The sequence below is a fragment of the Pocillopora verrucosa genome, chromosome 6 (genome assembly GCF_036669915.1).
Source record: "Pocillopora verrucosa isolate sample1 chromosome 6, ASM3666991v2, whole genome shotgun sequence".
Lineage (NCBI taxonomy): Eukaryota > Metazoa > Cnidaria > Anthozoa > Scleractinia > Pocilloporidae > Pocillopora > Pocillopora verrucosa.
In genome coordinates, this window is record NC_089317.1 from 4,471,748 (window position 1) to 4,498,275 (window position 26,528).

General features: G+C 38.8%; 2 protein-coding genes across 2 annotated transcripts; both read right to left on the reverse strand.

The window, feature by feature from the left end:
• Positions 1 to 239: 239 nt before the first annotated feature.
• Positions 240 to 17,188, reverse strand: LOC131780721 (serine/threonine-protein kinase SIK3). Its single transcript, XM_059097329.2, has 9 exons — positions 17,037 to 17,188; positions 16,696 to 16,812; positions 9,126 to 9,189; positions 8,407 to 8,522; positions 7,507 to 7,552; positions 7,255 to 7,379; positions 6,257 to 6,380; positions 4,655 to 4,866; positions 240 to 4,073 (listed from the first exon to the last, which is right to left on the reverse strand). The coding sequence occupies exons 1-9, from the start codon at positions 17,169 to 17,171 to the stop codon at positions 1,485 to 1,487; spliced, it is 3,528 nt and encodes a 1,175-aa protein (XP_058953312.2). The 5' UTR covers positions 17,172 to 17,188; the 3' UTR covers positions 240 to 1,484.
• A 4,064-nt stretch (positions 17,189 to 21,252) lies between these two features.
• LOC131780724 (putative uncharacterized protein MYH16) lies at positions 21,253 to 26,504 on the reverse strand. The gene is made up of 5 exons (XM_059097331.2): positions 26,335 to 26,504; positions 24,052 to 24,363; positions 23,431 to 23,622; positions 22,937 to 23,025; positions 21,253 to 22,144 (listed from the first exon to the last, which is right to left on the reverse strand). Exons 1-5 carry the CDS (start codon positions 26,455 to 26,457, stop codon positions 22,102 to 22,104), a joined length of 759 nt encoding a protein of 252 aa, XP_058953314.2. The 5' UTR covers positions 26,458 to 26,504; the 3' UTR covers positions 21,253 to 22,101.
• Between the last annotated feature and the right edge of the window lie 24 nt (positions 26,505 to 26,528).

The window sequence follows — 26,528 nt, forward strand, 5'->3', positions numbered from 1 at the left end:
CAATTATTTATACACTGCCGAGATTTACCACGCTTCAACTTTAATCGCTAAAAACAAGCCATTTCTGCGGATGAAAAGAGCCTAACCTAAATGTAATACTTCCCGAGACGCTACGAAAAGTGCCGAATATTTCCGAACCATTTCCGGAATGTTCTCGACCCTTACTTCTGTCTTTAGACAGGGGCTACTATTGCTGAATTTGGCTGGGGCTTGTGGTGCGATTAAAATCAAAGTGCAAACGATTTTAGGCAAAATTTATTTCATTCCTAGGAATTATATACACAGACTGAACGCCAACTAATGCAGGTGAAACCGCTAAGGTAAGAAATTCAGAACAAAGACAACTCGTTTTTATAATCAATACTGTATCAAGTGAAAGTATTTACGTGTAGTCAAATCAGCACAAGTTGGAACAAGGGATCCAGTGCAAAGGCGCAATGAACCAGATTAAAAAAAAACCTTTTCTACATACACACAAAAAAAAACATTGTGAGCCTCTTCTCTATATGAAATTTCATGCAGTTTGCAGTTCTCGCGAACGGTAGAGGACAGAGTTTACAGAGACATTCGGATGATATGAGGAACAAGATAAGGTAAAGAGCAAGGGTATTCAATTTCTTTAAAGGTTATTAGTCACTTCAAAGGTAACATTCAAAGAAAATCCAGACATTTCGACCACATCACGCCGATCTCAACCAAATAAACCTGTCTCACTTCTTCTCAACTCTCCCCAGTCCTTGGATATTTGGTTCGCGCTGGCCTGTGCTTTAACCAAATTCTGCAATACTGTTAGGCCGTGACAGACAGAAGAGGACGATTTAGGAAAAGATAAGGGCGGGAAATAGGAGAATTTTTCAGGGTCAAGGTCCTTTGTTTTTGCGCCATAGTTCTCTGCCGCTGAAAATCTAGTCAACTAATTTTCCTTTCTACCAAATTTATGTTTCTTAGTTCAATAATTTAGAGCATTAGCTGTAAATTTAAGAAAATTCCCCTTAGATTCTCTTGACCTGTTTACTGGAAAACGGAGTGAAAATACAAGGAGCCTGTTAACCATTTCTGGGATTAAAAGTTAAGAATCGGTATTTAACGATAATTTAAGGGAATTTTTTTCCGAATGAAAATTTCGGCTCAACAATAACAGAGGCAGATGAATCGCTGAATTTGCAAGCACAAAAAACACTGCTCGTATATCATGTTTAGACTTTCACGAATAGAAGGGGAGAAAAAAAAAACTTTCCTACAACGAAAACAAGAGAACAATTTTTACTTTTGAGCTATGTAAGTCAATTATCTACTCCTAATTTAGGGTATAACTTCTTTTTCAGGAAAGAAATAAATTCACAATAAAAGCACTTTACCTCAAAGTCACGCGAGTGAAAGATGAGTGTTTTGCGCTACACTCCATCTACATCAACTTTCACGCAATCTTTGTTTTAAAGAAAACTAATTATCAATTCAATTCACGCAATACGCTTTCAGTCACGTCACAGGTTCATTCCCGCAAGAACCTCGTTGCAAAGTTTCTTGTAATGCCACTGGTTGCCACTGACTCGTCGCAAGCGCAATCCGTTAAGATTCTCCCGGAGGGGGCAGACTTCAATTTCAGCGCACACACCCCCCTGCTGAAGGGTGAATGTCTGCTCCGACTGTTCGTAAGCAATCTTGGCAGACCGCTGATCCAGCGATCTTCTTATTTCACTAAGAATATCAGGTATACACTTGCTAGAAGTCATATTAACAGAAAATGCCATACGCAAAGTGTTCGTTTGCGTCAAGTCGGGCGAACCGTCTCCTTTGCTAAGCGAATTAAGTAAAGAGTCTTGATGAATTGTTCCGTTGGGAGAAAAAGTTCTATATAGAAGACCGTCTCTAATTCCTAGTCCCTCTTCCAAATTAATATTGTTGTTTAACATGTCCCTTGCTTGGTTTTGCGATAAAACATTATTAGCGGTCGCTCTTCTGAGCAAGTCCATAGAATTCCAGGCGTCTTGCGCAGAAGGCACCGTATGATGTCGACGGTGATGCATTGGCGACCGCTGCCCGACGTTTCCCGCGAGCAACGCTGCCGCAGGATTTGTCCCGATAGTCCCGAGAAGTGTTGCAGGGCTTAGGGGCATTGTGCCACCGCCGAGTCCCCATCTACTAGCCCTTGCTAACTCTTCAAGATCATTCTCATTTATAACCGGATTTCCCAACATAGCAGCTGGAATACTGGTGGGAATTGGTGGAATAGTTCCCGTATCCGATACTGTCTCCACCAAGCTTCCGTTTGACGCAGTCCTTGTGGTAGAAGTGGCAATGCTAGGTATGGGATACCGCTGATTGAGGGGCACTGCTGATATAAGAGGAGACGGCGGCGGCGAAGGAACTGGAGACGATAATGCGACGCCATCGGATAGAAACGAGGTCGTGTTTGCTTGTGTTGACATAACATTCTGCGAGAGAAAGTTCGATGTCTCAGTAGAGGATGCAGGCGACGAGTCCTCGATAAGAAGACTGTTTCTTGGCGAGTTCGAGGCAAGATTTTGTGCAAGAGTGGAAAGCGCGGAAGGATCCGAACCTATTCCTCCTGAAGTGGAGTGGATAATTCCTGCGGAGTCGAAAGGTGACTGGGTGCAGTGTTCAATGTTCAATCGTTGCATCTCCTTGTGAAGAAGATCTTGGTGCTCCATCGACGACTGAGCTGGAATTTCCTCCAAATCTTCGACCGAACTCTGGAGTAATACTTCTACTCTTTGCCCATCGAAGTCCAACTCCTGACTCGTATGAGCAGGTGCGTACTGCTGCTGGAACTGAGCGAGTGTGGCGGCTAAAGAGTCAGCACTGTCCGACGCCCTCCTACTGTAAAACTGCTGCTGCAGATGAAGCTCGTGTTGTTCCTGTTGTCTACGCTGCTGTTCTACTTCAGCAACTCGGCCATACTGCTGCTGGAGTTGTAGGCACTCCTCTTGCAGCTCACGAAGGCTGTTTCGTTTGGACCCGCTGCCGCTGATGCGCTCCATATGCTGCTTGTAGGCTAGCACCGAAGCAGATCCATCTGAAGCTCGTCTTGATCCGTTGTATCGAATCCCGGAGGGTGTAGTTATGAAGGGTCCCTCCCGTCCTGGACGGTCCCTTGCGGGAGGAAACACGGTCCGTCTGGTTTTTAACGGCACTTGTAATAATCGCAGTTGAAGCATGTCATCTGGCATTTCATTTGGTGAGGTGTGACGTTGCCGTGCCCCTCGACATGCCATGTACCGTGCAATGGCATCTTGATCTGGTTCCTGATCTGAGCCGCTGTCGTTTGCCCCTTCGCTTATTTGAGGGCTCGATGGCCCGGGCGAAACCGAGAATGGTGACTGACACACAAGTGGATTATGGCTGTTTAACGGCGAACCGCTTAGTGAGCCCGTGTGACCCTGATTATCGTCTCCTATTCCAGCCATGGCACGAAGAGCATTAAATTGCGCTATTCCGGCGGCTAGGCTCGTTGGTCCATCGGAGGCCCTTCTTCCCAAGGGCGGTCTAAGCTGGAACACACTGGGCACCTGCAGAATTTGCTCCTTGTATGCCAAAGACAGGTCCAGCGTGGGCGAATACGGTGGCAAACCTGGGTTCAATCCTAAAGCACCCTGGAATGCATCCTCAGTGGCCTGACTTAGAGGACTCAAGGGCTGTTGCACGAATTTCTGAGTGAGCATCTCTCGTAGCTCCGGCTCCATCAATGGATCCACAGCGGTCAGAGTGTGCCGCCGCTTCTCCAGATAGGTCTTCAAGCTTGGAGGGATCTCATCCGGCATCTTATCGTCTTCTTCGTCACCCTCCTGCGTGAGGTCCCACTGGTCCTGGAGGGGTTTCACTCGCCTCGTGGGCGAGTCAGGAGTCACTTGAACGGTAGGAACATTCATTGACGGCTTCTCAGCTCCAGCTAACTCGTCTTCAGTCTCCATCATTTCTGAATCACTTGAGTTGCCAGGTATGGCAGTTATGTTGGCGCAAGGATCGTGTGACGAGCTGGCAGATCTTTTGAGCTTTTCCAGAAGTGTGAAATAAATACCGGAGAACTGGTCGTAATCCTTCTTGAAAAGTGACTGCAACGGAAACATAGAAAATGATTTAAGATACAACAGTTGTCGACTAGAGTCAAGTCGAGTTTGTCAGTTGATAACCAGCTCAAGTATCTAGAAAAACTTTCTGACGGAAAATTTAACTTCAGCCCTTGGAAATGTGATTGAGAAATTCCCTTGTCATATAATCGAAACCAACCAATTTCGTTCTCGTTTCCCCCTAACAAGTCGCTTTGTTCAAAACTGGCGTGTGAGTTTCTGAACAAGAATATAAGCTTCGACTTATCAACATTAACACTAGCTAGTATACCTGACTTGAAGATAAAACTTGTAAGACACATTTCGAACTAAGGCAAATTCTACCCCAAGAAATTTTCATTCCTATATTGTTGGGAATTAAGCGCAGACCGGAAGAGGAATCTGCCTTCTCCTGGCGCGCTTTGACATCAACAAATCAATCAAAAAGCCCTCCTTGCTTCATCATCATCCATCAACACGACCGAGGAAATTTCGTCATTATGAAACTTGAAAAGTTTAACAATAACTACAAATAAAGCTCTGAGAAGGTAGTAAAACTTAAGAAAGTAAAGAAATAAAATTAGCACCTGGATAGTCTTTTCCCGATCAATTCCTCTGCTTTGCATTATTGTCAAGACTTCTTCAGTCAGCTCCGAGTCAGGTATCGTGTCTGTTGCTAGAGCGCTAGCTTTGTCTTCCTCAGTCATCTCGTTCAGCCATTTGTGGTTAATAATCTGCACCATTGTGTACCTCTTGGCCACATCACGAACCAACATGTGACGAATGAGGTGCTCACATTCTAAATAAAGACAAAATTGGTACAGTAAGTCGTTTGGTTGGTTACGTAACTGCCGGTTTCTATGGTAAGAAGCGACTAGGAGTCTAGTCCACCAGGGCAGGATGCGAGTCCAACGCAGATTACCCCTGAGGGATTTTGCCAAGTTTTTCAGCCTATGGAAGACGCGAAAGCCGGGTTCGACTCAAAGTGAAATTCCTCGACTTTTTTCCTGACTTTTCCCTGACATGTGGGAGCCATGTTATAGGAGGAGAGGGGAAGGGACTTAAAAGCTGTAAAACGCACCCATGTCCACCCGGTCCCCTTCCCCCTAGGCTGGCATAGAAAGAGGGCCACGCAACAGGCTGCGTGAGGTCCTCGTTCCGCGAGAGGAAATTGCCTGCCTCCAGCGCTCTACCAGACTGTGTCCGTCTGAACTGATTTCATTTTAATGTTGCAAAATCCTTTCAATCCGTCAATCTATCACTTAGGAATTGACCCGCAATAGGAAAGGGCATATCGATCTCATCTGTTCGCGTGATTTAAGCGAGGCAATGAAGTGTGAATACAGACGAAACAACTTGTTGTTTGTCTGATGGCTAAATTTGATAATTCGCCAAGAGAAGGCAAGCATGTCGAAGATAAAAACCTACGTGAAGGTTTTTGCATCAGCAAACCTACAGCCTACATTTCACAAGATCTTCCTTCCCAGTAAACGTGAATCTTCTCCGTCAATGTTTCATCTCAGTTAATTAATCCCCCTTCTGCGTTTTTCTATCTTTAGTTGTTATTTTCGACAACGTGGTTCTATTTATATATAAATAAATATTCTATAGATAAAACTTGAAGCGTGACCATTCAGGTAGGCTAATTAGAAGTAACTTCATGTCGCACTGTTTGTTATGCCGACCAAAGTAGTTATTTCAGTGCAAGGTCCGCTACATTAAAAAGTTTATTTGAATTGAAATCTTTCGACTCGATTGCACCCAGAGATATAACAAAATATCTAACTAAAATTGTTTTCTTGCTCCTCATTTTAAGTAACGGTACCTCGAGGGAAAAAACTCTGTCCGTAAGTTAAAGTTCGGACCTTGAACTCCGTTAGTAAGAGATGTATATGTATGTACTTTCATGTAGTTCTCTTGTGTATACTTTAAAAGATTACTTTAACTTTCAATCTCTGTAAGTGAAGTGTTGCTGAGTACCATTCAGATAAAATTTACTGATCAGTACTTTCATATGGTACTGTTTATTTTGAGAATCAAACCCTCGTGACCATTCAAATCCCATCTGCAGACCATGTCTAAGTCTTATTTTAACTCAGTATTCAGCAAATTCACCTCATCTATAATATCATGCTAATAATAATATCATTCATTCGAATCAAAGTCAATGTTTTAGGTGAATTACTGACCTCTAGACATGAAGAAGGGAATTCTGAATCTGCCATCCAACACACGGGACCTCAAACTTTGCAGTGTACTGCCATCGAATGGCAAAGCCCCACACACTAGCACGTAGAGGACTACACCCAAACTCTGAAAAGTTCAAACAATCAATTAACAGAATGCCCAGCGTAATCACCGCAGCCAATCAGAGGGAAGGAATAACTAAATTTGTATTATCCATTGAGTTGATAACGAAAACTGGACTCCGTTAAGAGTTTCAAAGCTGACGTTTCGAGCGTTGGACCTTCGCCATTCCATTCTCTCTGACGAAGGGCTAACGCTCCACACCTCAGCTTTGACTGCGAGTGAACTCTTCATGGTGGCCAATTTACATTATCAACTCAGTTGATAATCCCAAATCACTTTGTTCTACTCTCCCACCGACGCCGGCAGCACCACAGTTTTTTCTTTTTTAACTTACCACCCATTTATTCAGGAGAGATGAGCCAATGAGATTTCAAAGAAACTACGTTTGCCCCGAAAGCCCGGCGGATGACCATTGCGCGTTTGATTTCAGTTTTGGATCTGATTGGACGAGAGAATAGCACGAGTTTTCTGGACCAATCACAGGGCAAAGCAAAGTAAAACTAGTGCAATTCATGGTTTCATTCGACAGCCTACTGAAAACTACTTTATATCCAAATGAAACCCGAAATCACACTTACATATCTTCCCAAGCAAATTCACGTGTTAAGGAGGGCTTGCTCTCCTAATACATTACCGACGCAAAACTTTTCGACAACATCTATGAGAGCAAAAGTTTCCCTTCAGTTAACCTCTCTAAATATTCCGTGGAAAGTTGCTGTGGTCAAGTCATCTTATTAGAATAGTTCGTGGTGACAGGTATTTCTAAACGTTCCTTTTTGTTCCCTGTGTCCAAAACAGTCCTAAACGCAATTCTTTCTCAACCAGCCCGGAATATGTATCCGTGGCCGCACAGCTTGATATGTCATGTCTTACTCACCCAAATGTCTACTTCCGGTCCACAGTAAGCTTTCCCTTCAAAGAGCTCCGGAGCAGCATACGGAGGACTTCCGCACCACGTTTTCAGATGCTTTCCTTCTTGAAATAAGTTACTGAATCCAAAATCTACGAACAGGAAGAGAAGTGTTGTTTTAAGTTCCGAGAGAAAAAAAAACAAAACAAATATCCTATTACATGTACCACATACACCTGTACACCAAAAAAAATTCATTCTCCTGGAAAATATGCCTACCTGCAATTTTAATATTAAAATTCTCATCCAATAGAAGATTCTCTGCCTGAAAAGGTAAAAAAAAAAAATTAGTTCTTCAAATGCACTTCACCCTCTACACTTTTATTCATTAAACACAACCTCGTTACTGTTCTTTATACATTTCCTGCGATCCTGACAGAGAGAATTTGTTTAATAATCAAGAGCATCTTTGGTTGGAAATCATTTCCTTCTCACGACATTCACGTTTGATTCAGTCGTGATATTGTAAGGAAAATTTGGGTGTTTGTCACTTACAGGCGTGAAAGGGCCTAAAAGTGACCAGCATTCAATTTCTCCTGGTATTACCAACCCTGAGTCACATATCAAGGTCATGAGAATAAAGGAAATGATCACTAACTTAAGACGGTTTTGATTAGTAAACAAATTCTCCTTATCAGCACATTAAGAAATGTATAAAGAACATTATGGAGAATATGCATACTGATGTTAGTGTGTAGGTTTGGTGAAGGTTTAGGATCCACCTACAAGGCGGTTTACATATGTAAAGAGGCTGGTGCTTAAAGAGCGAGGCTTCCAACTTACAAAGTAACTCTTATCTGCCCCGTTTGTCTACTTCCCCCACGTCAAATTCGACATGGTAGTCATCAACTATTATTTCGTATTTGAATATGTCCAAAAAATAAGTGATAGTCAATGATAGCTGATGATAGCTGCTGATAAGGCATGATAGTTCGTGTTAAAACACGCCTAATAGTTGAAACTATCATCAACTATCATGATCGTTTTAACATGGCTTTACATATAAAATGATTACAGGAGCTACATTTCATTTAAGACCAATGTTTCACATGTATGTCCCATGTATCAAGGCATTGCCTAAGCTGAGGTGTCTCAAACAAAAAATTCCAAAGTCCTTACTTTTAAGTCTCGGTGTACAACACACTGCTTATGGCAACTGTCAACAGCTGATGCAATTTGCAGAAATTTTTTCCTTGCCTCCTTTTCAGACATTCTACCATGTGCAACTAGATAATCTAAAGCAAAACAAATGGAGAAATAAAAATTATTAGCAAAACACATATGTACCAAGAAAGCGCATACATTTGTGTCAAGTTACTCAAAACCTCAATAATTAGCAAATATTCACCAAAGTGGAGATAACTAGTGATGGATATTTACTAAGCCACAAAGCAGTGAGGTAAATATCCACCACTTTCCACAACACTAAGTTGAATGTCAGTTTTAGTATATACCACCACACAAATACCAAAAGTAGAGTTTATTTTTTTCAAAATACCAAAGAGGTTTGAAAATAAACTCGTCTTGAACCTTTTATGGTTTCCCTTGACAAAATGATTTATTCAGAATCAACCAACAACCAATACAACCAAATTTCAAACAGCAATTTTTGTTTGCATGAACCCTTTAACTCTCATGATCTAACTGTTAATTCTCCCCTCTAGCTGCTACACATTTCCTTGTAAATTAGCAATGAGAATTTGTTGGTAGATCAAGATAACAGCTTCCACCTGATTGCTGGATAATGTTTGGATGTTAAAGGGAGAAGTTACATGTTAATCGCTTCTGGGGGTTGAGACAAGCTTGTGAGGACTCAGCCGATGAAGATGAATGCTCACCAAATATTTCTCCTTTGCTTGCATGTTCTGTGACTAAATACATCATCCTGTCTGATTCCATCACCTGTTTGCGAGACAACCAAAAAATAACATTATGTCTGTACCTTAGTTACTTTTCGACAGGATGTTTTCAACTTGAAGTTAACATGTGAAGATAAAGTCTTCATGGCTAATTGAGCTTGCTCAAAACATAATTTTAAGTTTTCCATGCGCAATCTGTTTTTAATCTCCTCCATCCCTCACAATTCATGTTCCCTTTTTATTAAATTCTACATCCTCTTCATTTGTCCACCTTTACAAAGTATCATTTTTAAGTTTTCAAACAAAGCTGCATGTTAATTTGCAACTACATGTACCACCATACACCAAAAATGGTTGCTCCTTTACAAAAGACTGTGTTAATTGCCCCAGAAAGAGCTCTTACATTGAAAAGAGGAGGATAATGATACCAGTACTTCACTGGCACATGTACTTAAATCCTAGCAACAGAAAATGTGTAACTGATTGAGAAGCATTTACGGATCACATAGGCAGTGAAAGTGCTGATTATTATAATAACTATTGATCAGAGGTTTTGCGGCTTCCAGTGAGAAATGCAACAGAAACCTTTTTTCAAGCACTCCTTTTGTTTCACCTTTCAAGATTAATGTTTTTTTGCATATGAAAGAAGAGCATTACATTCACAAATTTACATGTGTGACTGATTTTTATTCATACTGTATAAATTTATGCTAAATTACACATGCATTTTGATCCATCCTACTTAAGATCTTATAGAGGACGGACACAGATGACATCACCATGAAGAGCATTTCACCTTTCTATTGCACAAAAACAAATAAGATTCCATTTTGCCCTACATCTGTTAAGTAACAGATCACAGGAGACATCAACCAATATGGTAAAATCATCCGTATAACCCTGGGCTACAATTTTGATGTCATCTATTTCTGAACAGACAAGCAGCAACAAGGATTCTACATGATAACTAAACAATTAATTTCAAAACACAACAAAACAAAAACTAGAAATCTAAGACATTTACCATGTAACTAAATGGAACAATGTAACCAAGAGCAAACTGGAAGAAAGATAGACGCATGATGTAAGGCAATTTTTGCACATGTTGCACATGACAGGTGTCGCAAAACAATTAGTCTTACAATAGCTATGGCTACATCATAAATAATTTTTTTCATGGCTTCCAGGCATGTTCAGACGCCAAACAAATTTATCCTCAATTGTTTCTCCTCGCCGACAAGTCAAAATATCAAAAATATGTACTTCACTCCTTTACGCCCCAACGTTAGTAAGCAAATTCTCCACACTGCTCTTTATACCTTTTTTAAGCGGCACACAAGGAGAAATTGTTGAATCCAGTTCCTGCTCCAGTTGACAATCATTCACTTATTTCTTGTTTCCTTAATGTTTGACTCAGGGGTGATATTGTAACGAGAAATAAAATGCTAGTCACTTTTAGAGGTTTAAGGGTCAAGTAATAACCAGTTAGACAAATATATACCCTTAAGCCTTGTATGCTCGAACACTTGTCGCCGTAGAGTTCAAAAGTTTTGATTGCTAAAAGTGCCAGCTGCATTTGTTATTTGCATATTCAAAAGATTCTCTGTTAATTTTTTTTGTACATAAACCACTTTCCATTGTGTTTTTTAATGCAACCACTCAGGAATTGAAACTCTACAGCTGTAAGTGTCTTTTCATAACAACTGTTGCTTAATGTAATATTCATTGTTGTCTCTTTAGTATGTTTACAGACATCACTGTTTTTCTTTTGTTTTCTCAAACTGCGAACCTGCCTTAGCATTCACAAAGCTGCAGAACACAACCTTCTCATCTGCATTCTCCAAATTTACGACTACAAGCAGCTGCAAGATTTTGTGACTTCACTGTTTCTAATGTAATGTTTGAAAGCTGTTTACATGATTGGTCAAAATGACTGTCAAACCAGAAATTTGTTTACACAAATTGTCATCTTAACCAGATATTGCATGTTGACCCACAGTTACTTTGAGCCCTAATTATACCAAAAAATTTCCAGAGAGAAAAAAAACAACTACCAAACAAACCTATTCCAAACAGTCTCAAACCCTTCGAATGAATTTCATTTTTTCAAACTGATAAGAAACCCCCTTTGCTTTTTTGCTGAAGTTTTAGTCGTATTTGAACTGCAGAGAGCTCATGCCAGAAAACTACATGCAAAGTTGGCATTAGTTAATTAAAAACAAAAATATAGTTTATAAAGTATGTTAGAAACTCTGTGGCATGTTATATGATTGTTTTACACATACAGCTGTACAGTACCATAAAACCTTTGAAGAGAGAAATTTTTGACACAATGTTACAAGTCAATACTAGTCTTGAAGGGCACAACTACTTTAAAATCTATCAAAGGGATGTGTTTCTAAAGAAACTGTCATAGTGGTGCTGTGTCAGCTGAGGGATATTACAAGATACAAGTAATTTGGTTTTACCAACTAAGTTAATGTAAATTGGCCACCATTATGAATTGCTAAAGCTGACCTTTCAAGAGTTAGCCCTGCGTCATTTGCTCTGATGAAGTGCTAATGCTCTTTATGGTGGCCAATTTACATTATCACCTCAGTTGATAAACCAAATTGATTTAAAATCTCCAAGCAATAGAAACAAGAATCAGATGCATGCTGATAGTCTTCTGATTTCCACTGCGTTTTTGTTTTCTTAGCCATTGTTGTTTTGACTCTACTCAACAGTGTATCAGACATAATACAAAAGTTTACATAGCAATGTTCCAATGGTTGTGGCTATGCTTCCTTTGCAATAAAAATGAAGACTAAAACTCCAACTGAAGAAATTCATATTGGTAGATTAATAATTTTTTAAAGACTAGGAGGACCACCCTTTTGTAGGTACTGTAGCAATCAAAAATCAACATCCAAATGTGGTTTCAAAAAGGGCTTCAAGGTTCTTGATTTCCATTGTCAACAACTTGAATTCCAAAAAAAAAATTCACTTTGTCCCATATGAAGCTGGCACAACATCTAACTTTTCAAGAAAGTTCCCTGTTGCTTACATGGTAGAACTAAAGATCTTTTCTATAACTTTCCTAAAACACAAATTCTTATTTCAGCTTGTTTTTACAGCTGTTTGTTCATAACCAATAGTGTTTTTATTCACACAAAGTGCATCTCTTTATCTTGCAAAAATAAGTTTGCAATTTCAAACTTTTGTTTTGAAACATGCTCAGTTTTGAAAAAATAAACTCAGTGAATTATGAGTTTTTAACCAAACACAACTTAATTAATCATAAGTAAAATAAAACTACATAGTAAATGGAATGCCCAACAGACTCTGTTTTCCATGGTCTCCAAATAATTGGCAAACAAATTTGCCCAACCATTAAAAACCAAAAGACAATGTGCTTCTGTCTGTAGACGAAATATGCAGAAACCTCTTTGTTGCACTCTGATGAACCAAACCGCAATTCACAATGCATTTGTGTACCACAGGAAATGCCAATCCACAGAAAGCAGGAAGGATAAAAATAAGTAAACAATGTATAACCTTGTGAGACAATTTACACATTGAATTTTAAAAAAAAAAAGTTGTCCCCTGGGTACATGAACCGGAAAGAAGGGATACCACCATGGCAGACAAACTTCATTTACATAATCAGTGATATAACCTTATTAGTCTTTATTTGTGATAAATCTTATTTTTACGACAATAATCCTCTTCTCCCAGGAAAACTTGGTTACTTTTCATCATTTACCATATGGATTCAATTGTGGTTCCATGAGAGCAGAACGTCATCAGAGCTGTTAAAGAAAGCTGGTATCTCACTTAAACCCCTGTGCAGTCTCATTTCTTAAGCCATGCAGTCACTTTTGCCACATTTTATCATTGGCAACGATGAAAAAATTGTCCCTTCACTGAAATACCATGGAAAGAAAATTGCATTCGCATTATTTCCCAGTTTCTGAGAAGAATTGAATGGATCATTTACTAACAGCAGGTTTAGTTGTTTGGATCAATTCCATGTTCAGAATTTGCTCAAAAGTTTATATGAATGTAACATTTTAACAGAAAAAATTTCCTGTCTTGTAGGTAATCAGATGAAAAATATGGGATCCATGACAACATGGAAGCATACTGCTGTCGAACTCATCGACAAGCCCTGATTATGCAATTGAATTTAAAAGAGTAACATAGCTTGCGTGTTTTAAGCTGTTGAATCTAATTCTTCATGGAAGAATACCTTTTAGGTGACAATAACATTTTTACAATTGTATAAATCTACATGCCCAAAAAAAAAAAAAGATGATTCCAGTTGTAACCCTGTGGTTAAACAAAATGCTTTGAATATTGATATAATGCACATTACTGTAAAGTTCACTGAGATGCAACCACAATGTCTCTCGAAATGGCCTATTGTGCTGATTTGCAACGACAGTAGTGACTGGGCTTTATAAGATTTATTGCACCGCAACCCAAGCAACACAGGAGCACATGCGCATTACTTGAAATACATGTAATTTGAGATTGTTTTCAAAGCATAAATTTTGCAACAGTTCTTAACCCACTGACAACAAATAACCAACATACAGCCAATTATGACCACAGGAAGAAATAAAACGATAACCAAAGAACATGTGCGTGTACAATGTTTTTGTCAACCTAGATCCTCGACAAAGAACCGAACCATTTAAACCATTTTGCAATAAAAGTTATTTAATGTACTTAATCTGTTCAAGGCATAAAGCCATACTGATATCAACCGCACACTCTTAAACATATATCACTACTAAACACTTTAATCACAGTTTGCACAAGGATCTTTAAAAATTCACACCAAACATCTCAAGCTCCATCAGTTACAATCTGGTTTATCTCCTTCACTTTTAGCCATTTCTCTGCTGTGTCTCATGAATGTATAGTTTTTGTTTAGTGGTTTCACACAGTCAAAAAAAGGGAAAAGACATATCAGGGAATATTCTGCGAGTAAAACTGGACATCATTCAGGATCTAACATGCAACAGTAACACACGAAAATATCAATTTCAAACTACTCTATGGCTGGACAACTTTGGGGTGTCAATATCACAATATAACACAAATTGCTCCCAATCAACAAGAATAATCTCCCACTGAAAAATGTAACACAACATAAGACTAAACAAGAATCTGCTTCCCTCTGTCGATTGAAAAACTTTGCTCTCTTTGTATTCGGAATCACGCAGTATGTATTTACTATGGGCTTTCTCTTTGTGTTGCTCACATGCTTGGAAATCTGAAAATAATAAATTTCTTTCAAGGCCACAAAAATTTGCCCCTTATAAAAACTTCAAATAGTGTTCAACAGCAAAATTTATTTAGACCGCAAAAAAAAATCCTACTAAATTTGCCTATACAAATGATACAGTTCTAGACAACTGGCTCGTAGTCAAAAATTGTATCTTTCACCTCTTGCAAATGAGAACAGATAAATGATCCTAGTAAGACCATGATTGTATTAGACAAAACCAGGGAAATAACCAAGATTAAACGATACTGACTGCTCAACAGAGAAATCTTAATTAAGGAGAACTAACTTAATTATGCACACTACTTAATTACAACTAGCTTGTACCAGAGTGATTCAGTAAGGGAAAAAAGACCAGTATGAAGAGCATGCAAGTCTGACAGTCAATATCTTTTTCATTTCCAGTGTAAAAAAAAAACTTTAATTTTTTTAATTTTTCAGTTGTATAATAATGCATTTTTTTAAACAGAAAAAAAAGTTGAGTCATATTTTTGGCAAGTTTGCCAAGTATGACTCAAAGTCTTCAATAAAAATCCTCATAATTCAGTCTTGAACATTGGAATTAGGAACCTCTAAGTTAAAAATTATATAAAAAAAATTATATAACTTTGAAAATAGGATCTCTATTTAAAGCATTAATGCCAAAAGAATTTGTATCCAATTCATTCAAAATATTTACTGTGTCATTTTATGCTGTCAACAGCTATGGTGATCGCTCTATTGTTCGATCTCCAGCGAATATTATCCCTGGCTACATAAACTTCTCAAAAGCACTTCAAACGGCCTGCCTAGAGACTTTGATGGAAGATAAAACACCTTTGAAGTCGACGTTTTATCTCTTCGTAGAGATAAATTGAAATTTCGTACAGGGTATTGGTGAAATATGAGAAGAAATTCACGTTGGTCAAGTAATACTCAAGAAATTCATAGTGTAAGAAAGCGTACAATTATACATTGTATGGTGTCGATGGTTCGATTAACGATTGCAAGGTGCCTCAGCTGGGAGCTAAATGTTGATAACCTTTCCGCGAAATAAAACTATAGCCCATTCTTTCCAAGCGCTTAGGTGACTCAGGAAACGTGTACAATGAAAGCACAACTAGGTTTTTCATGCAAATCAAAACCATTTGGTGAATCTTAGGGGATTAGATACCGTCCTGGTGCACTGGAACAAGCGATGTTAACACGTTTTGTGGATTCATCCATGTGTGTCGAACTCACGTCTGACAAATTGTTTCGATCGAAACAGATGGTTCCTCCGTATAAAGTAGTTGCAAGCACAGACAAAAAGCAATTGCAATGCTAGTGGTCCACAAGACAGGAAAGAAATGGAATATTTATAAGGCTAAATTACTTGCAGTTTAATAATCCGAAGACAGTAAAATTCAACCGTTATGACTCAAACAAACTCGTTTCATCATGAAAAGGTTCACACCTTTCATAAAATGAAAGCATTAGCTCTGGAAAACTTCACAACAATTCTCCAATTTACAGCTGGGTTTAATCCACGCAACGACACCATTTCAAACAACCGCGGTTCTCAATTTGTAAACAAAAACATCGACGGTGAGAATTTGTATATTTACACTCCAGGCGAAAGAGAATATTTTGCAGTGAAAGTGCGCAAATTTCGCTTTAAAATTTGCAAATTAAGATTGGGCCCAATATGTGATCATTTTCCACAGTATATAAAGCGAAAATTAACCGAAGATTGCTTGAATTTGGAGGAGGCCATTTTATGAAACCAGCAACGATTACAGTGCAAAATTTCAAGTGAAATTCGTTTAAGTAATGCACGTGAATCTGAGGAAAGCAAAGAAGAACAATTTTTCCGGCTGAGTTTCACCTCCACGCTGATTAAGACAGAGCTGAACCCGTTCCGATATCAGCCAAAGCAGAACGTGACACGAGCACTTAAGGAGTGAGGCCTATACTCTGCTTTTCTCGTCTTGCCGACAAGCAATCTGTTGTAAATGTACAGGTATTGTGAGCTGCAACACGCTGTCTGTCACGAATAGAAGAAACAAGAATTGCAGCCATTCTTTTCTTGAAAAAGCCTTGTGAACGATTTTCAAATCAAACCGACTCCGAAATAAATTTTTCCACAGAAGCACATTAAAATTGCTGTTGCGGAGACAAGCGCCGGAGATGAAAAGATTCGAAAAAGGTGGTATCCATCTGCGAACAGACATGACAAGTAAAACCGACCAAAGGGCATAATAAACCACAAGTGTATAGAAGAAAATACTTTTACAAATAACACTCATTACTCACCTCGTAAAGTTTAATAATGTGAGGATGATCCAGCATCTTCATTACATGAACTTCGCGAAAAATTTTCTTTAAATTTTCTTGATCCAATTGACTTTTGTCGATGATTTTAATAGCAACCTAGTCGAAGAAGATGCCAACGAAAAATAATTCAACAACTTCGCAATGAAATAATACACAATATAACAAACTACATAACTGTTTCGGTCAACCGTTTGGATACGAAGTTCGGTTTATGGCTGTTTAAAACTTGGAAGTGACAGTAAAGAGTCGTTGCGTTTCTATCGGTGCGCTTCTTTGAGAGAAGTCACGAATGAAGTCGAGGATTTCGCTAAACGCCGTACCTTTCCCTTTGTGATGCAGTGAGTAGCAAGCTTGACCACTGCAAAATTTCCCTTTCCGATGGTCTTTTCGATATTGTAGTAACCAATTCGTACAACACTTCCATGGCGATTATGCCCTCGCGATTTATCCGCCATTTTCGCATGATTACATGTTCTCAACAAGCCAACTGCGCATGCTAAAAAATCACGCGCGAAATACGCGCGTGGAAAACTTGACCGGAAATTGAAAAATACGCGTTGATTTTCCATTGTGAATGACGTCTGTGACTTTTTCCAATAAAGTAGCGATTTGCAGCTGCCTCGAAACTGCTAGAAAACAGTCATTTCCTAGTTTCCTTATGTCATCCGTTATTTAGCTTGGGTAAAACAATTCGCCGGTGTTGTCTTAAATTTATTTCGTAGGGTGTACGTTGCGCTTGTATATTATTTTGCTTCATTTTCTTTTATTTTTTAAAGAACTGCCGCATTTTAATGAAAGCGAGAGCAGCTGAATTGTACAGCTTGCCGGAGGTGGAAATGAAGTAGCATTTACGTCATGGATCGCTTAAAAGAAACCGAACATAGCAGCAACTTAAACTGTCAAAAAAACCGAGAGAGAAATTAAAACGTCGATGTCACTCAAAGACGAAATTGAAATGCTAAACTGTCATCGGCGTTTCATTATCTAGCCTTCCTTTAAGAAACTTTACAAAACTCTCTCTTGATAGTTTTTGTTATGCTCGCCTGCTGCGCTTATCTTTAGTGGCAAGGATGTGTGCTAATGCCATGTTTTTTTTTTCTGATGCAAATGATTTGATATCTTTTGCAACGTGACGAATATCGAAAACAAAGCTTTGAACACTGGACGACAAGATAGTGGATCGTGAGTTTGCGTGAGCGTGAGCGTTAAAAAGTACGTTAATTCGCTCACGTTCAGAGCAAACAAACCACAAAAAGAAACCTGACGAGGCTAAAATTCTTAGCGGTATTCTTTAAATTTGCAAGAGAAACTGAACGTGACTTTGAAAGCATCTCTATGTGATCGTTTCCAAGCCAGAGCGGATATGGTTTTCTGGAAACTTCCGTGACGAAAACAAAGTATAGTTTTACAAACACACTAAGCTTCGTAGCCCGGATGGGCGCGAAGTCTCATCGTTCTTTTTCTGAGCAGCACTTTAAAGTAATGATGTAGCTTTGAAGCTTTAAAAAAAATTTGCAAAAAAAAATGTCTTGTAATGAGTTTCCTAATTTTTGGCAGGCTGTGTTGTCTCTCAATTAAATTAACGACGTCGCCTCTAGACTATGTGTTTATTCTGAATGTGGCCTTTAATTAAGCAACCTTTGAACTCCCTAGGAGAGGGAGGGGGAGGGGAGGGGGCCCGGGTGCGAAAGTGCTCCATTGTCAAAACTGGAAGGGGAGCCACAGATGAACAAAGTTAAAAAATAAAAATTAAAAATAAAAAAGGATTCAAATTCTGCAAACAGTGTGCAATGAACATTTTAAATACAACACAGCTCGCATTTCAAATGAACTAGCGGTTGGATTTTGCTCAAATTTACGGGCGTTTGTTGACGAGCACGTCATCATCCTTTCCCGGAACATTCGGCTCTCACCGAAGGGGGGCCATCTCTTTTCCCCCAATGAAATGCCATAAAAAAAAGATTTGATGTTAAAAATAATCTTAATTTAAAAAAGCCTTATATCGTGCTTTACAACCACAAGCAGACATATATATATATAGTAAGAATTCCCTCAGTTAAATTTCTTTTCGGTGTAGTTTTTTCTTATGTAATCCCTTTTTGTCTTTTTCTTCGGGAAAAAAAGGGAACTGATTGAAATCTTTGGAGACAGAGAATGGCTGAAATAATTAAAAATGGGGGTAAATTTCTAAAGAAAGTGTGGTGCAGCGTCGGTGTGACTAGATAATTTGGTTTCATCCCCTCACATGTGACTGAGTTAATGATGTAAATTGGCCATCGTAAAGAGTTTCTGGAGCTGAGGTTTCGAGCGTTTGCCCTTCTTCAGAATGAAAGAAATGATATGATGAATTAAGCTTGGTAAGTAAACTGTTAGAAAGTTCCATGATGTTATTCAGTTCATACGCCACTTGGAAGGAAAAAGAAGTACCGACTCCCATTTCAGGTCTAATTTCTAGGCAATTTTACATTAAACAGAAATTTGGTCTGACTGAGAGGCTGCCGTACGCATTTGGTTACGTACAGAAATGCACCATCATTATTTTTGCTGATGTTTTTGTTGCTATTTTTGTTGTCGTCTATCACTCTTCCCGTTGGGAAACGTCAAATAAAACTGTAACGTTACGTTGATGTGAAAAAAATGTGAGGATGTGGTAGAATTTTCCAGTTTCCAGTCTTCCTCTTCTTCTCTTTCCGTTATGACCCCGCCTCTTTCTGTATAGAAAATACCTGAGGAGGATCTTTAAAACATAAAAGAAAAAACATCGGCAGTAAGTGAAATGAAATAAAGAAGGGTTCTAAATACTAAGCCATGTTAATTAGATCTTTCTTGAAGGACTCAAGACTTGGCTTCTCAGCCAGATCTTCCGGAAAAAGTTCCACTCCCTGACAGTTCGTGGTAAGGATTATAGTGTTGTGGTTATCTGTTTAAGTGGGAAGTACTTGGTAGGATCGTGAATTGATGTGTCGGCGTTTCTGATGCATGTCCGCGTGCAGGTTATCAACTTATCAGTACTAGAAAATAGCAAATTTCATGAATTATTGTTTCCTTGACCCTATGTTCAATACAAAATCTAAAATGCTATTTTTCCAAGGGCAAGAATTTACAAGGAAAAACTCGTCATACTATCTCACCCACCCCGAAAACGAAATTGTACATGTCAAGTCTTGAGCTACTTGTTGACGTTATTTAATTCGGCCTTCACGAAAAGTTCTGCCGGAAGGCTTTGCCCACACTAGGAAAACATGTCCTCTCTTGTCCAAATTTTATCGAATGTGTCCATAGGGAAGAGATCTGTGAAAGTTACATTGAGGAATGTGGACGGGACTACTGGATTTGCCATTGCCACGCTATGGCTTTAACTTCATTTTGTGTTGGGTGAACCAGATGAAAGATGTGATACGATTCACGCTAAAACTAATTAATTGAGGGTCCAACTTCCCCTATCGTACCGGAAGTTTGCCCCAGGCATGCACGTGATCAAAATTGATATATTATATTACTCGTGGGCAGTATAACTCTTACAACCTAGGCGCGAACCATGTAAACGGTGACTCAACAAAATCGATGCGAAAATTTGTAACTATGAAGATTGAATATTCTGAATGTTGGTTGAGGACCTGGCTAAGAAAACCAGAGGTTTTCTCTGTTTACATTTCATGCTCAAGTTTTTTTGGCCCTGACCACGAGTACAAAATAAATCAAAAGACGGTTAAAAATTCTCATCGATTTATTTAGCCACACTGACAAGATAATAAAGTTTTTGTAAGGGCTGCGTCTTCAAACTGTAACTTCCACAACTTTGTTGCCATTTTTTATTTATGCCAGCTTTCCTCACCAGCGACTAGCGGGTTTCTGAAACTATTCCGTTATACCTCCGAAGGATCTTGTAAGCGAACTTGAAGCAAGTACGTCTGAGACAAGTAGAGATTGGTATATGTACCGCTTGGTACTCAAGTCTCTTGACATATCAGAACTGATATTGCGCGTGAAATTTTAAAAGAACTTAATTTTAATAAATACATTTTTGATCCGGCACCGATCAATTAAGAATGATCAATCAGTATCTGAACAAAAGCCATAAAATTTACACGATTTCATCCAACTGAAATTGATCGACGACTTAAGCGCATGAAGAGATTTGGAAAGAGGCACTCAACGGTGTAAACGTTTTCATCGGGATTAAGAAATAAGCCCGCATGGCTGCAAGAAACACCGCTTACGAGTTAGCACACTATATCGAATTCTAAGAGGCGCACAAGTTGTATTTTATGCTGAGAAGCAGCGGGACTTGATAACAAATAGTCTCGGTAGAGAAGACATTACAAACAGCAAAGCCAAGAAGCCGCGCAGGAGATTCAAGTGGTTTTATATTGTTTTCAACCGGTAAGCATTTCAAAGAAAATTCCGGATGAAAGAAGAAAACCTTTCCAATCGCTCTTTCACTTCCGCAGAAAAATTCGGTTCGATTCATTCACAACTTATGCAAGATTTGATTTTGTTTTCTTCATCATGAAGAAAAAAAATCTTAGTCATAGTAAAGGAAGTAAAACAAATTTTATTTTTCATTAAAAACTAAAGTCTCAATCTAATTTAAAAGAGTACACAAAAAAATCAACCTGAAATTACGCAGTCGATAGCTTTCGACTTCCTCATTCAATTGTCCTCGATATTTTGAAAGTTTGTAAAGGCATAATATTTATCTTCCCACATCCACCAACACAACGGATCTGTCTTTTGAAATGTAAAATCATCATAACTTAAATATGTAAAAAGGTTTCATTGAGGGTTTTCACAGATATACGGTGCACACATTGTTCTCCGCGGGTCTAAGGCACGGAAGCCATTTGTGTTTTGAAATCGCGATAACCGAATATTCACGATTGCTTTCACACTTTGCACTTAGTTACACTTTAAAATCAAATCTTAGCTCGTAATAATGTTGTCTAAAGGTGGTTATCTTGGTTTTTCTTCCGCTTTTCGATTGAGAGTCGCAAAACTAGAATCGAAGTAATCACAAGTGCAAACCGGAACAAACATAACCAAGACAAGGACAGGATGCAAAACTGCCCGCAGCGGAGGAAAACATGAGTGGTCATGTGGTGATTGCATGGTTTCAGTCGTTGTTGTGGTTGTTGTTGTTATCATGCTTGCTTCCTCCCTCCTTCAGAGGTTTCAATAACTTCTCGCCATGAGCGCCGAGGAATGTGTGATCTATTCTGCTCACTGCTGCCCTTCTTACTCACCACGCCGGTAATGGCTCTATCTGGGAGACCGTAGACCGTTAAATCTTTTCGAGAAAAGTAGAGGCTACAGTTTTCGCCGCGAAAGTAGATAACTAAGTGCAGCTATCCCATCATTTGAAGCTCTTCTATTCTCAAAGCATCATCAGTTCATACTGGGCTGGTTCTTCTCTTGTAGCAATCTTTTCCTGGTGATACGCAAGATAATAATTTTTAAAGGAAAAAACGACGCTTCGCAATTGAATTGTCGCTAGAATGACTCACTAGCGAGTTCTCTGTAACTTAAAGTGGTGGAACATCGGGGCGCACCGAAATACGACGTTCTGGATTCCATTCCTCGTTGACTTTGTTGTAGCTTGCAAGCAGGCTCTCATAATAAACGCAGCAAGACGCGTGTTTCTCTGCCCGTAAGAAGATGTGAGGCGAGTCGGGGGAAGTTAGCCGGAGGGCTGAAACTAATCATTATCAATGCAAGGCCCGAGGCAGACCTCCCCTCCGCTCACGTTGCTGAAAGCCTCGTACTTTCGCTGTAGGCGAGGAAACACTTGTGTCGAAGCTTGAATTATGAGGGCTTCGTGCAAGCTAACTTTGTCCCACTCATAAAATAAAGAAATAAAAGCTTCCTCTTTCCCTAATTTGTTTGTAAAAACAAAAATTAAACTATGGAATATTTCAATTACTTTATGCCAATTTGGTGAATGATGACTGGAAATATATGAAAATCATATATGTGCACTGCGGTATAAGAAACGAATATAAGCGATCCTCGCAGTTATGAACACTACTGATCTAGTAGTTGAAATAATGACCAGCTCCCAGTTGGCTTGTTAGCTCAGGTGGTAGAGCGCTGCACCGGTATCGCAGTGGTCATGGGTTCAAATCCCGTATGGATATCCTTTCCACTCAAAAAACAGCCCTACATTTAAAACAAATTAAAGTTTCTCTGGAGGATCACACAAATACAACCAAGCAAATCTTACAGAAAATCGTTGGCTGCCTGCAGTTCTTCAATCTTCTGTTCTGTCTGAGCCATCCATTGTTGGTACTTTTCACCCCAAGAAGTCTTTATCTACACGCAAAACAAATGCAATATTCCTCAGTGTTGGTCAGATGAATAAATTTTGATGCCCGAAACGCGGGTACCAAGACACGATTTGCTTCAGTTTGCATGTAATTGGCTGAGAGACCAGCGCAAGTTTTTAAACCAATTTAATAAAAGAAAAAAGGAAACATTATTGTTAACATTATTATTAGGCAATGAAAACTCAAAGTAAAACTAAGCAAACTGCCTAAAGCGCGGGAAAACGCGGGCGACCAAGTCGTGATTGGTTTTCGTTTTTCACCTGATTGATTGAGAAAGTGGCGCGAGTTTTCTGGACCAATCACAGAGCGAAGTAAGGAAAGCCAATGCAATCTCGGTTTACTTAGTTTCAACATTCAATTGAAAACTGCTCTGTGCCAAAATGATAGGTACCTCTAACATGAGCTTTTCCTCTTTCGAACACCATTCTGCTTCTTTCTTGCTTAGTTCTTCCAACAAATTATCAACCTGCAGTTGAAGTCCTGTTTCCCTGGTACGCAACAATCTATTTTCTTCCTTAAGTTCCTCATTTTCCTGTTTGAGTTTTTCGAGTTCAGCTGCCATGTTTGAGTCTGACTGTCTGGCCTGTTAATAAAATGTACGCGTATTTCCAACGACGAATAACCTTGTTCTTGGTTCAATTGCTCAGTTGATTATAGAGATTCTCGGACTCTGATTGGTTGAGGGTTGAGTCATTTCTCGCTATAATCCACTCACGCGAGAGGATTAAAGCAAGGATATTTCAAAATGGCTACCTTGCGTATTGTTAATTTTACTAAGGAGGAGATGAGTGCAATAGCATATAATGTAGGTAACTCCGAAGAGTACAAAGGATGCTACTACGTTAGGCGTAACACTTTTCAAAAGAAAGATATAAAGTTCTTGCTGATCAAATTAAAAAAGCTTGATAAATTCTAGTGGAAACTGGCTGCTTATCTCGATATGAGGAAATCAGGAAAATCTGCTAGAATCGCAAATATTGTTCAGAATGATTCTAAATGTAAACACCCATACCTGCTTCTCTACTTCTTTATTCAGTTCCTCGAGCTCAGCTTTGTGAAGTTCTTTCAAAGAGGCGATATTTTTTTGTAATATTCTGACATCCTCCTCTTGGAGCTTATTTTGAGGTACTGCACATGTGTCAGATGAAGTTGCCCTCTCCTTATGGTAATCAGCGAGACCTGGTGATCCTGTAGAAGCATTTATGGAAGAGGCTTTTGGTGTTCCCGTAGTTACATATTCTTTGTCCTTCTTAATGATGGTAGTGTTTTTTGCTTTGCGTAGTTCATCTAGGCGCTTCTTAAGATCTGAAACTTGCTGCTCAAGCTGAAATGGTGTAAATACATACAAAGCTGGTTGAGCACTAAATAAAAATATGTATTTAGTCATAGGAACAAGTGGGTAATAAATACAGATATTTTTTCATATTGTTTAGTCAAGTAATATGCTAGAAGTTACATTCCTAAGAGTCTAAATTTCAAACTTTTTTTAAGGGGAGCATGCCACCAGACCCCCCTTCAGAGAGAAGGTGGCCTGGCAACTCTATTCTAGGCACAGTCACATATTACAGCTGCTTATGGAAAAATGTTATTTTAAAAATCCCTGTGACTCTGTTATGTTGTTATCTGAATTGTATGTTAATCCTCTTCTTTCTCAAAAATGAAAAATACTGTGCTAAGAACATGGAACTCATACTGAGTAAAACAATCTGCCACTGGATTGACCTCCCAGAATCTTTAGCTAGGAAAGAGATCTCTCACATTTGGGGTTCAAGTAAAGATGCAGTTTTATAAGCATGTTTTTCAATCAGAGGCCATATGATTTATATTACTGATATTGAAATATTTAAATTATCATGCAATACACTAACTTTAAAAAAATTGATAAATCATGTTATTATTTCATATGAATGAGATTTCATAGTCCAGGACATGCTTGTTTGGCTGTCACATGGATTAAATGAGAGAGACCACCACTTTGACCCTTTCACTCTCAAGATCTCCTCAGTAATTCTCCTTACTGTTTGCAATAAAATTCTTATAGAGTTCTCATCACTAATCTGTTTAATATTGCATTGATTACCCGAGGAGAAATTCTGTCTTGATCATTCATGGGGGTTAAATTAAGGGCAAAGAGAAACTGCATAAAATTAAAGCTCCTTGTTGAGGGCAAAATGTACTTTCCCTTTGGTAATGAGCTCCAGTTGTGATAATTTCAAATGGATAGTATGGTTGCAGTAACATCTTGTTAATTCTTTAAACTTTACAGCCACCTCCAGATCTTTAACCCTTTAACTCCCATGAGTGACCAAGACAGAATTTCTCCATACAATATCAATGCAATTTTAACCAGATAAGTGATGAGAAAAAAGAAAAATATCAATTTGGGTATAATTAGTTGATTCAATACTAAATTCTCTAAACTAACATTATAAGGATTGTATGGTTGACAGTAAGGAGAACGACAAATTTGATCTGGGAGTTAAAGGGTTAAAAAGACTGAGGATTCTTCTCTTGCTGAATAGGCCATTTTACAGTTGTGTACTTAGTTGCCAAGCCTTTGATTTGGAGTGAGGCTGAAGGTGACCTTGTTGTGATAGAGACCAGTATCTAGTTTGCATGATAACAAAGTAATTTGCATTTGAAAAGCAGCAAGGTTTGTATCATAACAAGGTCACCCTTAGCCTCATTCCTGTACAAAGGCTTGGCAACCAAGCACACAACTGTAAAATGGACTATTCAAGGCAAGCATGAACAAACCTGGTACTTGATGCCAATGCTGTACTAGAGATAAACTTTGAACTCCAAAAAAAGATGATCATCAAGGGAATTCTCTTTGTTGTTTGTTGTTGAGTGCTATCTTGATGTTACACTACTTTCTTTTGATTTTTCTACATGGGAATGTGTGACATTTAAGTGACAGAATTGTTGGATTACTTTGCCCTTTAGGAGTTCATGTCCTTTTCATATTAGGTAACTAAGGGTTTAATAAAATAAGTGATTTGTTATATGATGGACCATGGGCCATTTAAGCCTCTTATTTCAACTTACTGTTGTAAAGAGAAACACGAAAATGATGAAATAAATTGTTGTGTATTGTAAAGAAGTCGGTAAAAATTCATCGCGAGTTTTACCGAGTTCTTTTTACAAACTGCTTACATTAACCTTCTTCGTAAGTAATTTAGCACTTAAGAAATTTCGCGACCGATATGTTTTTTAAATGTGTAAAACCTAACTTTACTGAGCTTGCTGCTTGAAAGATCACTGTTCAAAGCCAAAGTGTTTACGACAAGCTCACCTCCTTGATTCTAGCGTGAGAAAAATGATCCCCAACGACTCCTTCGCTTGATTTGCGAGCAGGGCTTGTCGCTGAAATCTTTTTGCTCCTTGCAGTAGAGGAAGATTTCTTCTGTGTTGACATATTCTCTCAAACTTACTACGACATATCATTATTATACATGTCAGACTGTCACGTTCTCTTCTCCGTCATCT